General features: G+C 46.8%; 1 protein-coding gene across 1 annotated transcript in view; it reads right to left on the bottom strand.

The window, feature by feature from the left end:
- Nucleotides 1–23207, bottom strand: part of SPG11 (SPG11 vesicle trafficking associated, spatacsin) — a 623940-nt gene that overhangs the window by 538190 nt on the left and 62543 nt on the right. The window contains exons 4-6 of the mRNA XM_085644681.1: nt 7689–7916; nt 1048–1237; nt 686–823 (exon numbers count right to left, since the gene is read on the bottom strand). Of these exons, the coding sequence (XP_085500807.1) occupies nt 686–823; nt 1048–1237; nt 7689–7916 (556 nt within the window). The remainder of the gene's footprint in view (nt 1–685; nt 824–1047; nt 1238–7688; nt 7917–23207) is intronic.

Below are 23207 nucleotides of genomic sequence, written 5' to 3'. Positions count from 1 at the left end.
TGTTTAACAAGCAGCACATCTGGGTTTTCAGAGGTGAACCTAACATGACTGTATCAGCACGATCAATCTTTCAGTGACATCTGACGGAGTCTGAACCAGCACTAGCAGCCTTTCATATGAAAATTGGTAAGGTGATCCTGACATGTGACTGACCATTTCTCAGTCCTGCTAGCCTCCCAATGATAAGGCGAACAAATGATAAACTCTGCTCTAGTTCTGCTTGTCTTACAGAAATTATTCTGATTGTTGAATGAATTGCTAGTGAATTGCACCATACCATGAGAGAAACCTTTAAAAAGTCCAGCTTTTTTGGAAGCGCTAAATGCTAATAAGCCATAATGGGCTGCGGTATAGAACTTAACACTTTTCAGAGGCAGGTTAGGGAGAGATATAAGACAAGTCTACCAAGTATGGTTCATGCCAGCACAAGGATTACTACAAGTACCCACAAATGACAACTGAGGCTACTTAAGAGGTCAAGGAACTTGCACTCAAAGATTTCAGGTCTGCTGTGAAGTTAAAAGGGATTATATAGGTGCCAATCTAATTTACTAGCCACTTGGGGTTAATACAATTATCGAACCACTCAATCTCAATACATTGTAGTTGCCATTGCAAGTAGAAGAGGAGAAATTTCTATGAATATAGGCTTTTGTTCCCATTGGTGCATCTCTATACCAATTACCTGTCAGGCTGAAATGGTAACTTCAGAAGGTTCATATTATGATAGGAACAGGTCAGATCTTCTTCATCCATCCCCTCCGGCCGAGTCATAGAGCTGGTATCTGAAGATCTCTGAACCAGCAGCTGATCCGGATACTGTCTGTATACACAAGGGAAATTTACACTGGTTATGAGCTCCTAATATTTATGTTCACTGAGGCTTCTAAATGGAGGTCAAATAATGCTAAAGTACAAACACAACTATGTTAAGATTTCAATCTATTATTAAAAGGTTGCAATACGCTCACGTAGAGTTACCACAAGAAAAAATGCTCCCACATGCAGTATATATACCAGCTAGGAAGAAAGTTAAAACTGACCTACCTGAAGTGGGCATTCAAATCCAGAGCAAGGACATTGTCTGAGCAATCAGTTATCACCGCCATGCTAAGGTCGCAGGACACCTTTAATGCAGAAAGAGGTGGCCTTGAATTCTTCTCCATAAGGTTGAGTGCTTGGTAGAGGGTCAGATCAACCTGTGCCAAAAGCATTCCATCCACGGGATCAAACACATCTTTGCAGCATAAGTTAAGGTTTATCCTCGCAAGATCTATAGATGCCAGACTGGTGTGACTTCTGACTGCTAGTCTTGTGTGGCAGACACGCAGACACAAATTACACCAGTGATCAAAGATGGGGAAGAAGAACTACCGACTTATGAACATCTGCTACAACCCAAGGAACTCTAGAAAAATCTTCACAACACATAGATTCTGATATGACAATGAGGAGGGCAGTTGTTTTCGTTGAGTGGCCTATCCTGCCATTCATTTTTATCTCCTAGCCACAGGTCCTTAGTTGTCTGTGCAGTTGTTAAATGAAGATCAGACTCCTGTAACTGCCTCTGCGCTGGCTAACAAGCCATTCAAATTAGGACAAGAATCAAGGTGTAAAAGTAGGTGTGGAAGGTTGCACCTCCACTTGAATGTACTCATATACGTTTTTGCAATTCACAACATTTCTAGTAGTACACCTGGAAAGCTGTGCCAGATGCAACTTTCCAGGTTTACTAGTGGAATGTCATGGAAATAGTCCCCGGGCTCCCATTTCTCCAATTCAATTGTTCTCCTTTCCAACATGGAAGAGGAGATACTCCCGCCTTTTGATGGAGTAAACTCCCAACCATGACCAGGGTGGGAAAAGATCAGATCGAAGTTTGTGGAGAACAAGTTAGTTACCTTACATACATCTGTAATAGACATATATTAGTAATAGATTCCTTACCTTAGAATTACCCCCAGGCGTCAGACTGGATCCAGAGAATTGTTTTTGTTGCAGTACCCCTGCGCATCGGTAGGTGGCGTCGGTTGACTTTGTGTTCGTCATCGGCATCGCAGGGATGACATCGTGGTATCTACTTAGACGCCACCCCTGCGCGCTGATGTCAGTCCTTTACACAACATTCCACACCAGAAGCGCAGAGCCATGCAAGACACTGACCACTGGTGCACAAAACTAGGGCCCTGAAAGGGAGTCCCTAACTCTAGAAGTCAGTTCGCAGAACGGTGAGGATTGGTGGGGCGGTAAGGAATCTATAACTAATATATGTCTCTTACAGATATATCGTTACCGATCGTACCGAAGGTAAGTAACTTGTTTATCTGAAAGAAACTATTAGTTATAGATTCCTTACCTTAGAATAGATACCCCAGCAATACCAACCCTGGAGGTTGGTCTGCGAACCAAGTTCACACCAGAAAGTCCTGGAGAACAGAACGGCCAAAGAAGCAGTCTCTCCGGACTTGAGTATCCAGGCAATAATGTTTAGTGAACGTGTGCAAGGCTGATTTGAACGAATGGATTGAAACTTGGATATTCACACTCCATCCACCATAGGTAGAGCTTGTACTTTTTAGCTACTGGCTGTGGGGCGTGTTGTTTCTGTCATTGTATAAATCTAGTACCTCAACTGTGGCAAGATGCCTTTTGTTAGGTTATTTTTCCATCCTTGACTACCAGCCCGTTTGGGCCACCCTTTGATTAGACTTTCTCTCCAAGTAAGAGTTTAGCCTGCCCTTTGTACATTGTGCATATTGCGCTGTAGATCTGCACATATTTTGTGTTAACATAGTGCATAGACACTGGCACACTCAAAATACATTCAATAACATTTTTTACTTAGAGCGGTGCCCCCTCCCATGAGCCGTCGCCAGGTTGAGGTGAAGCAACATACCCAGTTGTTACGGGTAAGTATGAAGTACTATTGTCTTCCTGTTTATATGTACACATAGCTGGTACTAATTGTAGGCATTGGTCTTATTGTCCTATTATTCTGTCTGATTGTCTTTGTTCTTATGTTTGTATGTTTTAGGCCACTGACTTTCTCTTTTGTATCTACCCACATTAGGGATTGCCATTTCTTAAACACCAGGAACCGCAAGTATATTTGGTTCCTTGTTGTTTGTTAAAAAAAATGTTTTTTGTTACCTTTTTCCACTTAGCAGCAGCATCTTTGAGGTCTTGAAGAAAGCCTTGCCCGAGATAGGGGTTTTAGGGCTGAAACATGTCGACCTCACTTTTTCACCTTACACATGCGGTTTAAAATCATACCGCAGGTGCACTGTTTTTAATCCTAGCAGCGAGAACTTCCAAATAAAGAACACATTTAGTTCTCCCTAGCTAATTTTATCATAACTTCACCTTTATTATTTTCCTGCGCTGCACTCTCACTCACATTGCTATTCTCATTTGGAGGATTTACTAATCCAGTTAGAATAGGAACCAAAACATCCCTGAGCTCCTCCCTCTCAGAGAGGGGGTTGTAGCCCCCAGAGGAACTAGGTCTTCCTCTGGGAGGAGAATCCCAAATGATGAAGCATGCCACCTAGGAGGGTGAGGCATTTCATCCTGAAGGGATTCTTCCCTTAGTTAAGTATGTTGTGAGTCTGTCAGAACCTCGTTGTCTGTGTGTTTGTCACTTTGTGTTCAGACTATTGAGACTCAAGGATTTTTGTTATATTCAGTATATAGTATAATTGGGGATGTAATCCTTGCTGGTCTTAAAATTCTTTCCCTAGGACCCTCTCTTCACTTTCCCTTTGTTAGTACGTTTGTAAGGCTGCCCATGTGAATGGCTGGTAGATGTCACTAAGGGGGACTCCACGTCCCAAAGCAGTAGTGGCTGCCGTCGCCCAGGTGGAATGGGCACGCAGTCCTACTGGAGGCTCCTTTTGCGCCAAGGAATAACAGATCTTAATACAAAGGATGACCCATCTAGAGATGGTCCGTTTTTGCACGGCCTAACCTTTCTTGGCGCCAACACAGCCAACAAAGTTGATTGTCCACCCAGAATTGTTTTGTGTGGTCCAAATAAAAGGATAAAACATGTTTTGGATCCAGACAGTGGAGTCTTTCCTACTCCTTGGAGAGATGCGGGGGCGGGTAGAAGGTTGGCAAAGTGATAGTCTGTCCTATGTGGAAAGAGGTAACCATTTTGGGAAGAAACGAAGGTCTAGCTCCAAGGACAACCTGGTCCGGATGAACAGCAAGGAAAGGAGGCTTAGAAGAAAGAGCCCGAAGCTCACTCACCCTGCGGGCAGAGGTGATGGCAACCAGAAAAGCAGTCTTTGAAGTCAAGAGTCTGAGAGGACAAGTATGTAGTGGCTGGAAAGGAGCACACATAAAGTAATTTAAAACCAGATTCAAGTCCCACTGGGGCATTACGAAAGGAATAGGAGGAAAGAGACAAGTAATGCCCTTTGGAAATCTATTTACAATAGGGGACTTGAAAAGAGAAGGCTGATCAGGAAGGCGAAGGAAGGCCGAAAGTTAGCCTTTAAGTGTGCCCAGAGCAGAGCCCTGCTGGGCTAAAGAAGGAATGAAGAGGAGAACCTCTGAAAGAGGGACAGAAAGGGGATCCACAGCCTTTTCTGTGCACCATGCCACAAATTTGTTTCATCTACAGATGTATACCATTTTAGTGGAGGGACGCCTGGCTGCCAAGATGACATTACAGACTTCAGGAGGAAGGTCGAAGGCTGTTAACTGTCGCCGCGCAATCTCCACTCAAGGAGGTGGAGACTGGACAGGTTCAGGTGGAGGACCATCCCCTGTTGCTACGACAGAAGATCCTCCCGAAAAGGCAGTCTGATCAGAGGATCGATGGCCATGTTCAAGAGACTCGGGCGAAGTCGAAGGACGACGATCTTCGGCATCTCGCGTTGCATCGGCCGACAGACAGGGAGAAGGCAAAGAGTGACGTTGTTTCTTCGCCTTCTTCTTGTGTTTCGACTTCAAAGAGGAGTGGTGGTGGTGACTCTGCGACTGGTCCCGCGACCTCCCTCTTGATCGGGACCTCAAGCGGTGCAGAGCTGACTGCCGGGCCTCCAGAAGCTTTCGGGACTGCTCCCGCAAAGACTTCGGGTTCATGGACCGACAGTCGGAGCACGACTTCGAGACGTGGTTGTGCTCCAGCCACCAAAGGCACATGAGGTACGGGTCCGTAACCGACATCAGTTTGTGACAGAAGTCACAAGGTTTGAATCCGGTTAATTCATGGGACATCCCTCCGTGCAGCAGGAGTCAAACGACTCAAAAAAGATGTCGACAAAATGTTGAAAAAGAAGTCAAAAAATTACTAAGGATACCGCTCTCTCCGGATCTGCGCTGGCTGGCGCGGAAAAAGAAAGAACTGACGTCATTGCGCAGGGGCGGCGTCTAAGTAGACCGCAGCGACGTCATTCCGGCGATCATGATGCCGCCGATGAACGCGGAGTCGACCGACGCCACCTACCGACGCGCAGGAGTACTGCTACGGAAACATTTCTCCTGATGCAGTCGGACACCTGGAGGTAATTGTAAGGTAAGGAATTTATAACTAATAGTCGTTTTTAGATTGTCCAGAACAGTACAAGTTGTGGATGGTCACAACTTATAAGGCTAACTTGCCTTGTTCCACCCACTCCCCACCCCTTTTGGGGGGTTTAATACTGTACAATTATTTTTGTATATTCCAGACAGGAGTAAATGAAGGCATTTGCAGCCGTAAACACATTTACAGCTGAATATGCCTTTATGAATCTCACCCTTTGTCATTTGCAGCAAACACAGACTGTAGTACTTTGGCTCATCACTGGCCTAGGTATGAGAAGGTGCAGGTCAGAAGTTCTCTCCTCTCCAATGGCTGCTAATCAGTGGCTGTAGTGCTTGTAATTTGACACAATAGGACACACCTGGACCCTGCACTCCCAAGAGGAGGCTAATGCACTATTACACCTTTAAACAACACACGTTAAACAGCACTCCCAAAAGATGAGGCGATTAAACAAAACCCAGCCCTCTCTTAAGGCGAGGCAAGAAGACAAATTCAGGTGCATTTAAAGGGACAGACATGTTTATTAATTCAATATTTTAGAAAAGAAGGCTAAAGATATTAGTTAATGCAGACTCCCAAATATCAAGTAACTCAAGTGAAAAACTAGAATAAAATGTAGCATATATGCATGTAGCAAAGAAACTTAGAAATTATGTACATAAAATAAGGAATACCTCACCGATCGATCATGCAACATCCTTGCCAACTCAAGCTGGAGGAGCCCTTCGACAGCCCAGGAAGGAGTTTGATCGAGATTCCAAGTTCCGTTTGTTTCACAGCAGTACGTCTACTCTGTGAATGAGCTCCTACCCGCCCTCCCGAAGAGTTCCAGCTTTAATACATTAGAAACCTCACCCCCTTTCTTCTGTTGTGAAAACCGAGCTGGCCGTACTGGTCTGTGTCAAGGTGAAGACAGAAGCTGGCCAGGCTCCTGTATTTTGACTCTGAGAGAGAGCCATACAGTCTGCACATTCCGTGAAAGTTACCAAGCACGCATCCCACACAACATGTTCCAGTTAACTGTGATCGGTGAAGAGCAAACAACAAGTGAAGAGTGAAGACATGCCCTCCCCACTTTGCAGCTATGTGCGAGCACAGAAAATGAAGTCAATTATGCACAGAATCTGCACAGAAAATTGAGTCAATTATGCCAAATGGAGCCAATGGTCAATATAACATCCTTAATATCAGTACAGTGACTGAATGTGCTTTAAACCAACAGACCTGGATATATAAATATCTGAACAATGTCTGTCCAACCACACTGTGCAACACTATCCTGCACATACGATTTGTAGCCAGGATAAAAGACTTCTCTGCTTCCCCATATAAAAGTGAAATCTAAGAGTGGCAGAAGTTTCTTTCTTCAAAGGCACTGTGGATCTCACTTCTACAGGAACTGGATAGAAGACCCAAGCAATAAATGATACACCATAAATTCAGAGCTAAGAGAAGTTCTCGATTTCATGAAGTTTTCTTGTCTTTAGGCTTTGGATTTCATTTTCATTCCTTTAGGGAAGGGTCAATTGTTTGTGTGTGCTATGTGAAATTGTGTGCACGTCTGTGACTTTAGAGTTGTGGGTAATTATTATAAGGTAGAGCCAATCTTGATGCAGATAGATACCATAATACAATGTCAAGGAGTGTCCCTCTAAGGTGTGTGGCAACCTGCTTGTTTCTGTATGGTTGCCTAGGAGGTCACCAGGAATACTGCTTACAGTTTTGGGACTTGGACCGCTATTTTGTTGCTCTGATGCAGGTGGCTGTGTCATTTTATTTATTTACTGGTACTCCATAAACATCATGCATTTTATTGGCTTTCACATACATTTGCATCATAATAGAATATTTCCTGTATGTTACACAAGTAGACTTACTAAAGGGGAAAAAACTAGTCAAGATGCTAAACTTTGCAGATGTTTTAAGATATGATATCGCCTACCTAATTTGCAGATCTTACACAACCACAGCCAGCCAATACAGCCGTCCTAATGTCATCCATTTTATCAAACATCTGCTCATCTCAAGTAGACACAACTGTGCATGGACAGTTATCTATTCGCAGCAATATACAAACTCCAAGTGGCATGAGAAAACAGACTTTTCAACAGCTCTGCACAACACCTGACACTACATGTGTCAAAAAGGATACATATCCAGCCTGAGCTGTCCAACAGAAACAGAAGGCCCCTGCAGAGCTGCCCATCAACTATGCGAGATGAAACATCTGGAGACAATCTCATGGGCAAGCAGCCCAAAGATACTGCCTCTCCACCACATTCAGTGATGCCAAACTGTGCGAGGACAAGGTCATTCAGAAGCAATGAGAAGCAGCGATTTTCAAATGGTAGGATCCGGACAGACTGCAGACATGGAAGACCTGCAAGGGATAAGCATAGGGCACTGTGAGGAACCTGTACTGAGAACATCATGTGAGGAAGGAGGAAATCACATCATGCTGTTGTTAAAAGGTGGAACCAAAAGGGAACAGATATCCACAGAGAAGTGACACACTAGATACTGAAGGCATACTGGGAACAGAGACCCATTTAGATTTCCCCACTTCGAGCCCAGCTGCAACACCATCACTCCAACTCGGTCTTTGCTCTCACAATAGGTGTCTCCTTGGTATGAGTGTCTGTGATAAGCGTGGCCCATGCCTACGCAGATAGAGTACCTTGCAAGAAGTGGGGAAAACACACCCAAGTTAGAACATTTAAGGGTCTTATGGCATCTTTTAATAAACCTTCAAGTAAGAGAAAGTAATACATGCAGACAAATACAACACAAATATTTTCACCTCTTCTGAAGTCTTGTTGCTACTGACCATTTCCTGTTCCTAAAGACATAAAGGGTAACAAGATGCAATGGAAACAAAAAGTGGAGGTAAAGCTTAAATGGAAAGAGCTTGCACACATCCCAATGTCACTCTGATCGGACAGGTGACACCAGTCGGCACAATTATAACAACAGATGTAAAACAAAAAAAATGTATCTGGGGTATTCTCTACATGAGCTTGCTTGATTCTGGAACGGAGCTCGTGCAAGGAATGTGAGAGGAAAGACCGTTGGTTGGAACGGTGAAGATCTGTTCTTAGCAGCGTTGTGAGGCTCCTGTTACACTTTTTACATCAAGAAATAAACCTCACGATTAAGGAGCACACGGCACCCAGTATGGTTTGCTATGCACATTTACCGCCTTGTAACACTGATGACGACAGGGAGTGTACAGGAGCATCAGAAACGTCTGCGCGACTACTGTTGCCACTGAGCTGCCCTTTGGACGTGTAGGGACATATGGTGTTAGTATTGTTTTTTATTTCTGGGGGCAGTATTTAAGTATTTTGTGTTCCATCTCCCATTTCAGCTGACTTTTTTTTCTGACTGCTGGCATGGGGGGAGCGCTTGTGGCCATTGGTTTCTCTGCAGCCGTGTCTGGAGCGTGGGAGCGTTCCTGCCCATTGGTTTAACTGCGGCCGTATCTGGAGCATGGAAATGCTCGAGCCGTTGGTATCTCTTGAAGGACACTCTTGAATATCCAATATCAGGCACAGGTTGCGAGAACTGTATTGGTGGCCAGGAATTGATCTAATGGTAGACAAATGGGTGAGATCTTGTGTTTCCTGTTCCAATAATAATCAATTAGCTATAGTGAGTCAATGCCTTTGGAGGTCACGGCAAAATTTGGGTGTGGATATTATCGGTCCTATTTGTGTAATTTCTAAAGAAGAGTGCTATGGTATAGTGGTAATAGATTATTTTTCAAAATGGCAAAAAGTCAGAATGGTTGGTAAAGTAACTTCTTAGGCAATTGTGAAAAGTTTGGATGAGCTATTTTGTTTATTGTGATAATTTATGAAGATTCTATTAATATATGTGTTATGTTATCTTAGTGATATTTATGGAAGCAAAAAATTTACATGAGAGGTTATGATAATTTGCTAGATTTTCAATTAACATTTCCATCTAGTCCATTTATAGTTTGGTTATGGTTTATTGTTATGCAATTTCAATTACACTTTGGAATGGTATGGAAAATATATATATGGGAGGTATGTGGTAAGTGGTATTCTCTGTACAAGCTTGATTCTGAAACAGAGCTCGTCCGGAGAATGCGAGAGAAGATGGTTGGTGGGGACGGGGATGATCTGTTCATAGCGGCATTGTTAGGCTCCTGTTACAAATTTCACATTCTGAAATAAACCTCACGATTCCGGAGCGCACAGCATCCTGTACGTTTGTTATGTACATTTACTGCCTTGTAACAGTATCCATAAAGTGACTTCAAAACCACAACAAGAAAACACCAATGCCCTTATTACAAAAGTTTCAGGACTCTTAATGCAGTAAAACTGCATCCAGGACTTTAGACACCACAGGGTACATTCATTCAGACAGTAAAACACTATTGCTAGTTTGACTCTTAGGAATTGGAAATAATTGCAGGAATTGTTCCCACACCGATTCTCACATACTTATTACCCATTCTGAATTGTTTTGATGGATATAGCTCACTAAATTCTAAGTGGTGAAATGTGCCTTTGGAAACCCTGAAGAATACAATAGCTCAGAATCCTGATTCGGGTGAAAACACTTTTTTCCATGCAAAAGATACCAAACACAGTCAAGCTTACAAATGAACAAAGGAATAGGGGGGAAGTAATACATTCTTCTCACTAGGATATGGTACCATAATCAAAAGGATAGAAAATGTTCCCTAATCCTAGTGTCTGCCATACATAAACTGTCTCCGGGACTTCAGGGGGGAGTAAATGGTAGTAATGATATGGGTCTTGGAGTATACTGCTTGGTGGCCTGGCATATGTATAATTGAGCTAGGGGGTTATGCGATTCTCTTTGGGTCTGTGGCGACTCCCCAGATTAATGGTCGGTCATGAGAAGCTCTCTTTCTAGTATTGGGGAACGTTTAGTTTAGCTATGTATAAGATCAGATACAAGTCGGGGCTGACTGGCGCCCCCTCACTGTTTTTTTCCATTACATTTATAGGGCGACAAGCAGGTTTCGGAGGTGGGGGGTTTATTGCTCACCGAGCAGGGTTGCAGGGAGGGGGGAGTTGGGCGATTTGTTTGTACTGTTTATATAATTTTGTTTTTATGTACTATTTGCTCAAGTACAATATTGTCAATGCATCATATGTGTCAGGGACGGGCGGGTAGGGACTGTGAGGCACTCCAGGATCCAGGGCAGACATAATGGTTGGACTGGGAGAAGGAGCTAGTATCCAGGTCTGGACCTGGAATGTCAATGGCCTGGGGAATAAGATTAAAAGAACGCTGGTCCTTCAATATATAAAGCAGCATTCCCCAGACATAGTCATGATACAGGAAACATACCTTAAGGGTAGTCATTATAAGGCCCTGGACAGTTTTGGGTACCGCTTGATAGCGCACTCCAGGTACACATCGAGCGCCACGGGAGTGGGGATCTTGATCAGAAACACATTGCTCTTTACGGTTGATAATACTTGGACAGATGATGGAGGTTGCTGCGTAGCAGCCGGGGGTCATTGGGAGGGGAAAACAATAGTGCTGTGTTCGTTCTATGTCCCTCCGAGGTTGCAGACGGTGGTTTTTCCCAAGATAAGTTCTATTTTGGTAGGATTACCCAAGAGCACTCTTCTGATGGGAGGCAATGCTAATGCGGTCCTGGACCCAGAGCTGGATCGTTCTACATCGCAGACGGGTCAGGGGAGAGAGCAGGCTCTCGCCAGATTTGTGACTGCCATGGGCCTGACTGACCTCTGGCGAGTGTATAATCCGCAAGTTAAGCAGTACACTTACTATTCGGCGAGACATGCCTCCTATTCAAGAATAGACCATTTGCTTACACATCTGGACAGCATGAGTGGCGTTTGCACCCCTGCAATTATGGCAAGGGGCATCTCTGATCATTACCGGTTGGGTGTTCGGGTTGTGGGACCAGCGACTAATAGAGTACAGTTCCCTAATATAGATCCTTGGCAGCTGCACCATCCCCGGACTAAAAAAAAGCTCCATGAGCAAACGGAACTTTATTTCCACGAAAACACTGGATCAGTAGAGTCACACCGGACCCTGTCGGAAGCCTACCAAAACCGTACTAAGGGGTCAGGCCAGGCAATTATAGGGGGTAAGAAAAAGAGGAAGCCGTGCAAATGAGGACACTCGAAGACGAAATAAAGCGTATCGGAAGGGATATCACGTCAGGGAGGAATTTAGACGGGAAACATGAGCTGGTCTTACGTCAAAGAGAATTGAGAGCGTTGGCTGATGGCAAGGCAAGGGCCTACGCCTTAGCATCACAGCACCGGTTGTATGATGTGGGGGACAAAGCCTCCAAATTATTAACTTGGCTAGATAAGAGGGACAAAGAGGACATGGGTAGTCAAAATAAGAGACAATGCCGGTGTATTATGTTCGTCTAATTTAGAGATAGCGGAGGCTTTTGCCTCCTACTATGAGGGCTTATACGCTTTGAAATGCACAAAGTCGAAGGGAGACTGCGATGAGTTGCTATGTGACTTTAAACTGCCAACCCTCTCAAAGAAGTCGAGAGAAGCCTTAGACACTGACCTTTTGCCGGAGGAATTGTCAGAGGCATTGACCGCCCTAAAATCAGGAAAGGCGGCTGGTCCAAATGGCCTCCGAGTCGAACTATACAAATACTTAGCATCCAAGCTGACGGCTCCACTGCAAAGCATGTTTATTGAAGCATACGAGGAGGGGCAGCTGCCAGTGGATCAGCGAGCAGCAGCGATTACAGTCATTCATAAGGCAGGCAAGCTGCCAGACAAATGTAACTCATACAAGCCAATTTCTAAGCTTAACGTGGAGTCAAAAGTCCTGGTCAAAGTCTTAGCAAAGCTGCTAGTGCCCATCATTAGAATTTTTGTGCATATAGACCAATCCGGATTCATGCCACTCAGAAGTACTTGCCATAAGCTGCATAGGTTGTACGAAGTCCTTCATCTTACCAAAGACCCAGACATGCAACAGACGGCTTTGTAGCACTGGACGCCTTAATGGCCTTCGACAGTATAGAGTGGCCTTACCTGTTTGCGGGCCCCACTAAACTGGGTTTTGGTCCCACCTTCTGCAGCTGGGTGAAGTTGTTATACTGTGGCACGCTTGCCCGTGTGTGGGTTAATGGCATGTTGTCCAGACCGTTCCAAGTGAGGAGAGGCACGAGACAGGGCTGTCCACTGTCGCCCCTGTTATTTGCTTTGACTCTAGAGCCACTGGTGCACTGGGTCAGAACAGACCCTATGATCTGGGGTATAGCAACGCCAGGGTGTTGAGAAGACGCGGACGATGTACTTCTATACCTTGCACTGCTCTACTATTCGATAGCACGAGTGCCGCATATATTCGAACTTTTTGGCAGTTACTCGGGATTCTCCATAAACTGGGCCAAATCTGTAATTTTCCCCCTGTCTGGCCCTCCCCCTGCGGTTGCCTGCAAAATGTGAGGACCCGGTGGCAGCAGAGACCAGCAGTTATTTCAGGAGTGGAATCTTACTCCTCAAATAGAGAGATTACATGCAGACGTACAACATTGGGTCGCCGTGCCGTTGTCGTTGATGCGCAGAGCGGCATTATACAAGATGATGTCCTAGCCTCGTCTCTTATACATCTTGCAGAATTCTCCGTATCCAATCCCCTCGACGATATTTGGGCAATTAGCACAGGACGTCCGGACACTGTTGTGGCATGGAGGAACATCTAGAATAGCTTTGGGCAAAGAGGAGTCTATGATGGTGGTCTTGCAGTTCCGGACATAAAGCTGTACTTCCTCGCCTCACAACTAATGGTCATTAACGACTGGGTGTTCGCAGACCGAAATGAGCTGGCTTATAGAGGGGACAGAATAGCGATGTCGGGAGGGGACTGCGAGTCGCTTCTCAATGCAGAAGAGGAGTGACCTGCGTGGACTAGACATACCACAACAGTGGTGGCATGTTGGAAGGAAGCGAACAAAATATTGGGATGGCGGGGCAAATTGACAAGCACGACACCCCTGTGGGTAGGGGACCCGTTGAAAGAAGTAAAGGCACTGGGTGGCCTCAAAAGTTGGCAGACAATAGGAATAGAAAAGCTGGGAGATGAATTGTGGAACAGAACACATTTGTTGTTTGAAGATCTGCAGCAGGAATACAGTTTGACCCCGACTCAAAGATTCTCCTACCTGAGACTCATGCACGCCTAGCGCAGCCATATACAGCAAGGTGAGTATCCCAGACCATTTCCCTTTGGAGGATAGACTTCTGGCAGTCCCTACTCCTGAGAAAGCCACATCTCAGGTCTATCGTAAACTTATAAATAATAAGCCAGACCCTTTCATAGCCCTTAGAGCAGCCTGGGTGGAAGACGTGGGTAATATAGACGACCAGGAGTGGACGGAGGCGCTCCAAGGCCGTCGAGAAATAGCTATACGATCAAGATTTCGGCTGGTGCAGTTAAAAGTGCTACACCATACATATTATCCACGCACCAAGCTGTTTAAATGGGGGAGAGCGCTGACGTCGCTTTGTGCCAGGGGTTGCCAGCAGGAAGGTTCATTCATCCACATCCAATTTGGAATGTCCCAAGATAGTCCCCATTTGGCAGGAGATTACGAAGGTAATGGCAAAAGTAACGAATGTGGACGTTACGCTGGATGCAAGGGAGTTGCTCCTGTTGATTAAGGGGCATTCAGAAAAGGCCAAGTATATGAATATTTGGTTGACACTGGCTGCGGGCGTAGCAAAGCACAACATTGCTAGACTGTAGGGCGCTGTCCAGCCACCATTGGCCAGGGAGTGGGAAAAAGATTTAGACTGCTGCCAGCGTGCGGAAGAAATTTTGTACAAGAGTAGGGGTTGTACTAAGAAATGGAAGAAGGTCTGGACTCCTTGGCGCAACTACAGTGGGAGTTGAAATGCCCATAAATGTACATAGTAAAAATGGATGTATAATTGATTTCTCCTGTCTCACATATATGTAAAGTTGGTACTACACGCAGGAACCCCTATGGTGGATCCTCAGGAGGCTCTGGAGGAGTAAACCAATGTTTTTGTATCTAGCAAATGTTCCACAAACTTGACAATTTTTTTGACATGCAGATATCTTTGCAAAGGATGTATTTAACTTGAGCTTGTTTAATAAAAAGATGTTTAAACAAAAAGAAAATTCTCCCTAATCCTAGCATGCACTGTTCTTCCTATTTCACAAACATATTACCTTACACAGGCAGGTACAATTCAGGGGTGTGGAATTCCTATAGCCTGACACCCAGGACATGAGGATTACTTTCAAGGACAAGAAGTTTTGATGTGTATTCAATTTGCCCTCGTGCACCTAGTGCAGTCGCATAGGCAGTAAGTCATGCACCATTTCATCAGTAATTAAGGTAAGCTTGATAAGCAGTGCAAGAGCGGAGGCTCACAGCTCACCAGGCAGGCAGAAACAGATCATATAGGCGATTCGCCCTGATGCTGAAAGTACCTGTGGCATGTTCTAACAAAATTGCAGTTGTGCAACATGATAGCCAGTTGTGCGACCCAGTGGCGAGATTGACATTTCCAGGCATTTCAAGGTATGCGAGATGCGGACGGGCAGATAGTCGATTTATCATATTTGTTTTACTTTTACTGCCTGTGCAGGCAGCATGGGGGATGGAACCACCTTACCATGCTCCTACTTTGCCTGTCAGTTACCAGACGCCTTTTACTTTCTCTGTAGGTTGCCGTCGAGCTCTTGGCGAACTGGATATCCCATCTACATCCTTCTTCTCTTTCTAGTCTTAGAGATGCCTTTCCATGATTGCTCTAGTCTACCTCGTAACCAGTCACTTCTCATTGCCACTGCTTTTTTCTAACACCAATCACTTAAGGCAAGACCATACTATATTCCCTTCCTCCTCGTCCCCGTACAGAGCACACTCCCTGCACTCTTTAATGTGTTTATCTGGTGTGGTTTAGAAGTTCAATTCTAATTAAGATCTAACTTGGGTCCAATATTTGGGTTCCTGCACTAATTGTAATATTCATCTTATTCCCCAGTCTGCACCTTTACACCCTAGTACATCTACCGACAGTCTGTTCCCTTTCGTTGAATTCAGTGCAGCACTTCTGCGCAGTACCAGTGCCCTTTTCCAGCTCCCCACCCAAGCCAGTCTCCTTTTCTCACTTGGTGCTTTCTTTACCCATCTCTCACATGTATGCAGGTTCGGTCTCGCACAATCCAACCAGATTGGCTCCTCTTTCCACAACAACAACAACAGTACTGATGCATTTTTATTCTCAGAGTTCTTCACAGTGCTGAATTGAATGACACTACATTTATTAACCTCCGGAGAATGAAAAGGAGAGAGGAGATCTACAGGTCACGCTAGATGTCCGTGCAAGTCTTAAGTTTCAGAGTCATCTTGCCCATGTGCCTCTTCTCCTTTCTAGCTTGCCTCAGTGTAGCTCCGGTTTAGTCTGCCACTCTACCTGGGTACTGAGATTCAGACCACCCCCACCCCTGTGCACTTCTTCTGTGGCGCTGTACTTTGTGGTCAGCGCGCCTTTTAAGTTTCTTCTGCTTCCTTTGTTTCCAACTCATCCTCTAGTGTGTCTGCCCTTGACACCCCCCTTCACCCATTTCTGTCACTTCCACACCTTCCTGCCATAGTGTTTCTCTATACCTCTGTACCCTTGATGTGGGGCAGGCCTAGGCTCTCCCACACCTTCCTCCCCTAGTGTTTCACTATACCTCTGTACCCTTGATGTGGGGGCAGGCCTAGGCTCTCCCACACCTTCCTCCCCTAGTGTTTCACTATACCTCTGTACCCTTGATGTGGAGCAGGCCTAGGCTCTCCCACACCTTCCTCCCCTAGTGTTTCTCTATACATCTGTACCCTTGCTGTGGGGCAGAACTTTGCTGTCCAACACCTTCCTCCTCTAGTGTTTCACTATACCTCTGTACTCTTACTATGGGGGAGACCCTTGCTCTCACACACCCATCTCCCCTAATGTTTCACTATACCTCTGTAACCTTGCTGTGGGGCAGACCGTTCCTCTCTTATACTACAGTTATTTTCTGAGTAGTACTGCTTTGCCATCCTCGTGTTCCTCGGTATTAATACAGATAGTGTTCTTTTTATAATGCTTCATATCATATTCACGCAGTTTCCAACCACTGTAAATAATAGATGTTACTATTGCTTGATTAAAATTGTACTCAGTTCACGGACATCAGAGGGATGGAAAGAAGAGTTTCTCATGCAGGATGCTAGGTCATGAGTGCAGATCAAATGACATGTGAGCGGTAAGCATTAACTCACTGCCCAAACCTGCCAGTTTGCTGATCTGCCTCTCTCCTTTTCTACCCTAATTCTATGCAGCAGAAGCAGGGGCTCTAGCCTTCCCATTGCTCCCTCAATGGAGTAAACGGCTCACCTTTCATCTTTAGATCATCTATCCTTGCACTTCTCCTTTGCTGTGTGCGCCATAATCTGTGGCCTTTCGTTCTCTTGCTAATTCTTAGAGCACCATTGTTGGAAAACGAGGCAGCATCTGTGAGGCCTGCACAAATAACATGACTACATTTGTCCTTCACTGGGAACCAAACACCCAATTGTAGCGCCTGACTCTCAGAGGGTAGCGTTGCAGAGCAGTCTGAGGCTTACTCAAGGGAGGTGGTGTGGGCTAGTAATCGCCATTTGCAGGTGCACAATTTGTGCACCTGCAAATGGCGATTACTAGCCCACACCACCTCCCTTGAGTAAGCCTCAGACTGCTCTGCAACGCTACCCTCTGAGAGTCAGGCGCTACAATTGGGTGTTTGGTTCCCAGTGAAGGACAAATGTAGTCATGTTATTTGTGCAGGCCTCACAGATGCTGCCTCGTTTTCCAACATTGGTGTCTAGCGGCGGGAAACATAGTATCCCATTCTGGTGTGCATTTATAGAATTTGATAAGTCCAGTTTTGCCACACATTACCCATGCAGTAATGAGCAAATGGAAGAGCGCAAGGCTCTGAGAAAGGTTCAACGTTTTGGTTATGTGAACTAAAGGTATGGGAAAGGAAAGCCCCGGGCCCATATGTGTCATGTGAAGTTATTATGGTCTAAATGTAAGCTGTGTTGATATGACCGCGCTATGTTGATTATAATGTGCTAGCGGGATGGTGCTTTCCAGGAAATGATTGCATACAAATGTTCTAAGCCATATTGTACAACTTTGAACCCTAACACTACATACACTACACCTGCATGAGGAGGGTGTCTCCTCAAGAGATAGGGACAGCAACTGATACCTACATCACAGGTGGGGGTGTAGGGGTGGATTGACCTTCAAGGGGACAGGAGAAGTAGGGGTCCTGGGAGGTTCCCGCGCTTTTTAAGGGCAGGGAGGGTTTCCACAGGAGGGGCCCCAGATATCCTTCCCCCACTGGAAGTGTCTTGCTAATGGCCAAAACCACTGGAAGGGTGGGGCAGGAGGTTTCTTTACCCCGGGTAGTAGCGCCCAAGGGGTTCCCATGGTGGGGGACCCCAAGAAACTTATCCAAATGTGGGAGGAGGGTGTGGTAGACTTGAGTGTCCGGCAGGTCCCCCAGGTTAACTGGTGGGGAGGTGAGCAACCCAGGGGTGGCCGCTGGTGGTAGGTGGCCCCCAAGGAGGGTAGTTCTCTAGTGATGGTGTGTAGTGATAGCCCCTAGGTGGGCTAGGTAACTGACCCAGTAGAGATCTGAGTGGGGGCGATGTGCTCCCTAGTTTCCATGGAAAGGGTTAGCAGTGGACCCTGAGGGGTCAGGGTCGGGTGGCCGGTGACCAGTCCGGTAGGTCCAGTGGGACTTGAACCCCAGGACCAGGAGCTGGTGGAGGGAACCTGAAGTGGTGGCTGGGGCGATGCCTAGCCGGTAACCAGTCAGGTAGGTCCTGTGGGACTTGGACCCAAGGACCAGGAGCATGGGGGTGTTCCCCTAGTGCGAGGTAGGAGGTGGACTTCTGCCAGGTAGTACCATCCTGAACACAGGTGGGGACTATCTTAAGTGAAGGGACCCTGTGTTTCGCGAAGGGGTGGTGCAGGCCTAGCCGGGATCTTTAGGATCCCGGGTTGAGAGTGGTAGTACTACCCTGAAAGCAGGTAGGGCCTATCTTAAGTGAAGGGACCCTGCTCTTCAAAAGGGGTGGTGCAGGCCATCCAGGGACCATGTAGGTCCCTGGGCGGTCTCCCAAGGCGCTGCAGGGAGACCGGGGAGAGCCATGAGAGGTGGGCATGGTTCTAGCTAACTCGGGACCCACAGGCTCTCTAAGGGTACCCCGGGAGGAGAGCGCACCTCTCGGAGGGAAGGGTACATAGGCCCTGTTCTCGCAGCGGAGAACAAGGAAGGGGTCTAGGTTCCCGGGGTAGTTTCCGGGTGGAGCTACTGACGGGGGGAATGAGCTGTAGGATGTCTGATGAGGCACCCTCAGTGTTCCTCCCTGGCACTGCCAGTGTGGTGGTGAGGCCAGTCTGAGGTCCTATCAGGGAGCCAGGCCAGTGGCCAAAGGGTGCTTTTCTGTGTGGGGAAGCACAAGTGGCTGTGCTTTCTTTAGGGAAGACAGTCATCCCGAAAGGGTGGTGGCAGCAGAATGACCTCAGCGGCAGGGTGAGGGTCCAGAGAGGTTGCATCTTTGGGGTGCAAGGACCAAACGGAGAGAGGGTACTGGTTGGAACAAACTCTGGAAGGGAGACCAGCTAGTGACCCAGGGGATGGGATTTAGACCTATCCCAGAAGACCGCATCGGTGCTGAGGCACTGGACCCTTGTCCGGAGAAGTGGTAGGCATAGTGTTGCATGCCCAAGGGCAAAGGTGAGCCTAGTTAGGCTGAGTCCATGTAGACCATGAGGGACCTAGAGGTATCTAACCTAGAGCCCGGAGGGTTCTTAGGGTAGTCTGGGATCTCTGTCATGGGTGGAGATTTCATGGATGGGAGAAGTAGGTGGTCTAAGCGGATAACTGGTCAGTAAGGGGGGTCTGGTCAGAACCCCTTATAACTAGTTATCGCTGACTACGGGAAGTGTACCCATGTAGAGTGGCTACTTCTTCCCTGTAGGAAACAGCTGGGCGCGGCGTGTGTCAGAAGGTGGTTCTGACACTATGGGCCGCCCGGATTTTTCGCTTTTTGAGCACCTAATTGTTGAGCTTTTACTGTGGGGGGGGCCTCATAAGTTGGTACTCACCCACAGTGAACTCAGGATGTAAGAGACTGCATGGGGATTTTACTGGTGTTCCCCTGGCTTGACCAGGCCACTGCTCAGCAGCTGGAGTAAGGGACACCGGGCTGGTTACATGCAGACACATGTGTACATGCGTGTGCACACGTGTACGGGCTGCGCAGGGGAGATTCCTAGCGTGCGCAGTCCAGGAGCAGCTACAAAATGAATGGTGTGGCAGGACTTATGCAGTATAGGGTGGTGACATGGAATAGGCTTTATACACTGAAAAGAAACATGCCAGGGAAAGTCAGTGTGTTTTACTGTGTTTTCACTTCATTATTCCCCTATGGGGATGTGGGGCCCATGGCTAGATTAACTTCCGTTAGGCCTACAGATTCCAGAGACGCACTTAAGTCCAATGTAGCGAATGTGAAAATAAGTATTCTGCAGAGTCCAAAGTCATATTTGTACTGCTTTTGGGTCATCCAGAACTGTCATATTTCTCTGAGCCAGCCATGACCAGACCCAGGCTGAGGGCTGACCTCAGCTGGATGGATTGATAACCTTTCTTCCACAAGCGAGGGCCTCCTCTCCATGAAGAGATGATGGGTGGGGCTACAGACTCAGCCATCACTAGGTGCCAGGCACCAGGCTGCACCAAGGAGGGAAGGAGTTGGGTTTCAGAGGCCATGTGGCCAGAGATACTGGACGACGCCATTTTTTACAAACCAAGAGGCTGGACAAGAAGGAGGGAGCAGGGGCAGGAAAGTGATGTGTCGCTGTTTGATAGGACCAACAGGGACTTCCTGCCAGCCCCCTACTCAACTTTTAAAAAGTGCTTGCACAGGAAGAGAAGCTCTCTGGGGTGTGGTCTGCTGAGGCTGAAGGTACTGGAGCCTGGCGCAATGGGCAGTTGGAAGGAGAGACCCCCTGACTGCCCCCAGGACCCTAACGGCACTAAAAGAAGAGCCCAGGACCGGTGTGCAGGAGCAGTGGCCTCTGCGCAGGAAGAAGAGAGGCCACGTAGGAGAGCCAGGCGAAAGGCTGGCGCAGGGAGCCAGTGAAGACAGCACCCTGCTGAATCAGAGACCCCGAGGGCGGAGGAGAGTGTTCCCAGGGGCTGGGGCTGGTAAAGAGGAGCATGAAGCGCCCCATAATGCCTCGCCAGGCATTTGGAAATCTGCCGTTTTGGTGCTTTGTGGCCCCCAGAGGAGGGGGGGGGGTCACCCTCACTTGTGAAAAGGTGCTGGGGGAGCTGCTGGAGAAGCGCAGTCTCCCCCCCCCCCCCCCGCACGAAAAAATCTGCAGTTTTGGTGCCTGGTGGCCCCCAGAGGAGGGGGTCACCCTCATGTGTGAAAAGGGGTGCAGGGGGGCTGCAGGAGCACCGCAGCCTCCCCCAGCATAAAGAAGAACAGTCCACCCATAAATTTCACGGGGCATCTGAAAGAATAACCCCTCAAGGGCTCAGCCAGCCTTTAACACCTTCTAGGCTGGAACTTATGTTCTACAGCTGAGGGTGTACTATGAAGTGCATCATGGAGTGAAGGGCTGAGTTGGGGATGTCTGGAGAAGGGCATCCCCTGGAGGTGAAGTGGTGTAATTGCACCGAAATGCATTTACTATTGGTTATTTCTTTTTAGGTGGACTGAAAGTCACATGTGTAAAGTGAAGTACCTGTGTAAAGTGATGTTAAGCTAAATGGAGTTATGTTGCTGGACCTTCCTGCTAGGGGGTCTGGCTGTATTTACGTAATCCCATGCTTTTACCTGTGATTCCTTTTAAAGTGAAGAGGCACACTGCAGGAGAAGGGTAGTTGCCAGGAGTACTTCTTTTGAAGGGACTGTAAGTCACATGTGTAAGGAGATGTCATAAGCCAAGTGGGGCTATGTTACCAGACAGTCCTGCTAGGGTGTCTGGCTGTATATGCGCAATCCTGTGATTTAATCTTTGATGCCTTTAGGGGCTGTAATTGCAATGCATTCAAATGATCAACCAAGGTGATGAGTACTGTCATTCTAAAGTGTGCGTAAACATGGATTCTTGCTGCTGCGCTTAGGTGAAGACCCCAGACTGCTAGCCCTTAACATATAGAGGTGCATACTTTATGGTCAGTAGGAGATGCTCAGTCAGGGTCATGTGTCACCAAGGCAGGTTTACCCCTTTTTAATGCTTGTTGAGGTAATGGGGTGGGTCGCCACTGGGATGGTGCCAGTGCGCAGGGCCCTCGCTCCAGGTTATGTTCAACTATCTGCATTGTGGGCAAGTTGATGTGCATACATGGGAGTGGTGGTACTAGACCCCACCCCACCTTTGCGGGAGGGGTGGAGATGTTATGCAATGTCACAAAGTAATTCCAACAGCTTATGTATATTTGTATATTGGTGCATAGTATTGAGTAGTGTGTGTGTTTAATAAATGTACTCTTACTTTTATAAAGCAAAGTACAGACTGGACAATCAATTATTGAGTGTTATTTTTGTGCACCTGCAAATGGCGATTACTAGCCCACACCACCTCCCTTGAGTAAGCCTCAGACTGCTCTGCAATGCTACCCTCTGAGAGTCAGGCGCTACAATTGGGTGTTTGGTTCCCAGTAAAGGACATATGTAGTCATGTTATATGTGCAGGCCTCACAGATGCTGCCTCGTTTTCCAACAACCATTCTTTCCCCGGTACAGCTGCTCGCCCATCTTCCTCGAGATCATCATTAATAATAATACCAATTACATGTTCTTTATTTTGTAGTGTTCATTTAACACAATTGTTCTTTATTGCTATTACTCCATGTACTGTCTTGGGAAGGATTTGAGTTTGTGGCCTGCAGATCACATCCAATGTCAGCGGTGAGACTTAACTCACTGAGTCTTCTTGGCCGTCTGTCTCTTCCCTTTTGCACCACGCTTTCTTGGGCTATAAGAAAACACTCTGGTCTACCCCCTGGCCTGCCTAGTCATATCTCCCTATGTTCCAGGATTTTGACATCCTGAAACTCTGCTTTGCCCTACACTCAATCATCTGCATGCTTACAAAAAAAATGTATATACATATACACATACACACACATATCCATATCCCTTAAGAGCCTTGTTTTCCCCATGCCCTGAGGACTTCTGCCCCTCATGGAGACAATGCACACGCTCTGCTTCATCCTCTCTCATGTCGCCTTTCACTACGGTTTCCCAGTGTCCTCCCAGTGGCTCTACCCTTGCCGTTTGCCAGGCTCTTGTTCCTTTAATGCACCCTTCAGGATCCTCCTGGGAGCTCCCTAAATGCCCCTTCGGTTGTCGCAGAGTCCATGTCTGGCTGCATGGGTGTGCTGAGCCCGTTTCTTTCCAGTCCTCATACTCTATGAGTCTGCTGGATCTCCCTTTGACTAGTGCACAAGAGGATATTCTGTCACTCTTCTTTTTCCAGCTCGACTCTCACGGGTGATCCTTAGTGCCAGATTCATGTTCATGGCTAGAGACTTACTGATTCAGCCAGAGCTGTGCTGACCTGGACACTCT

This window comes from Triturus cristatus, chromosome 3_1 (assembly GCF_964204655.1).
Source record: "Triturus cristatus chromosome 3_1, aTriCri1.1, whole genome shotgun sequence".
NCBI lineage: Eukaryota > Metazoa > Chordata > Amphibia > Caudata > Salamandridae > Triturus > Triturus cristatus.
This window is presented reverse-complemented; position numbering and strand designations above follow the sequence as displayed.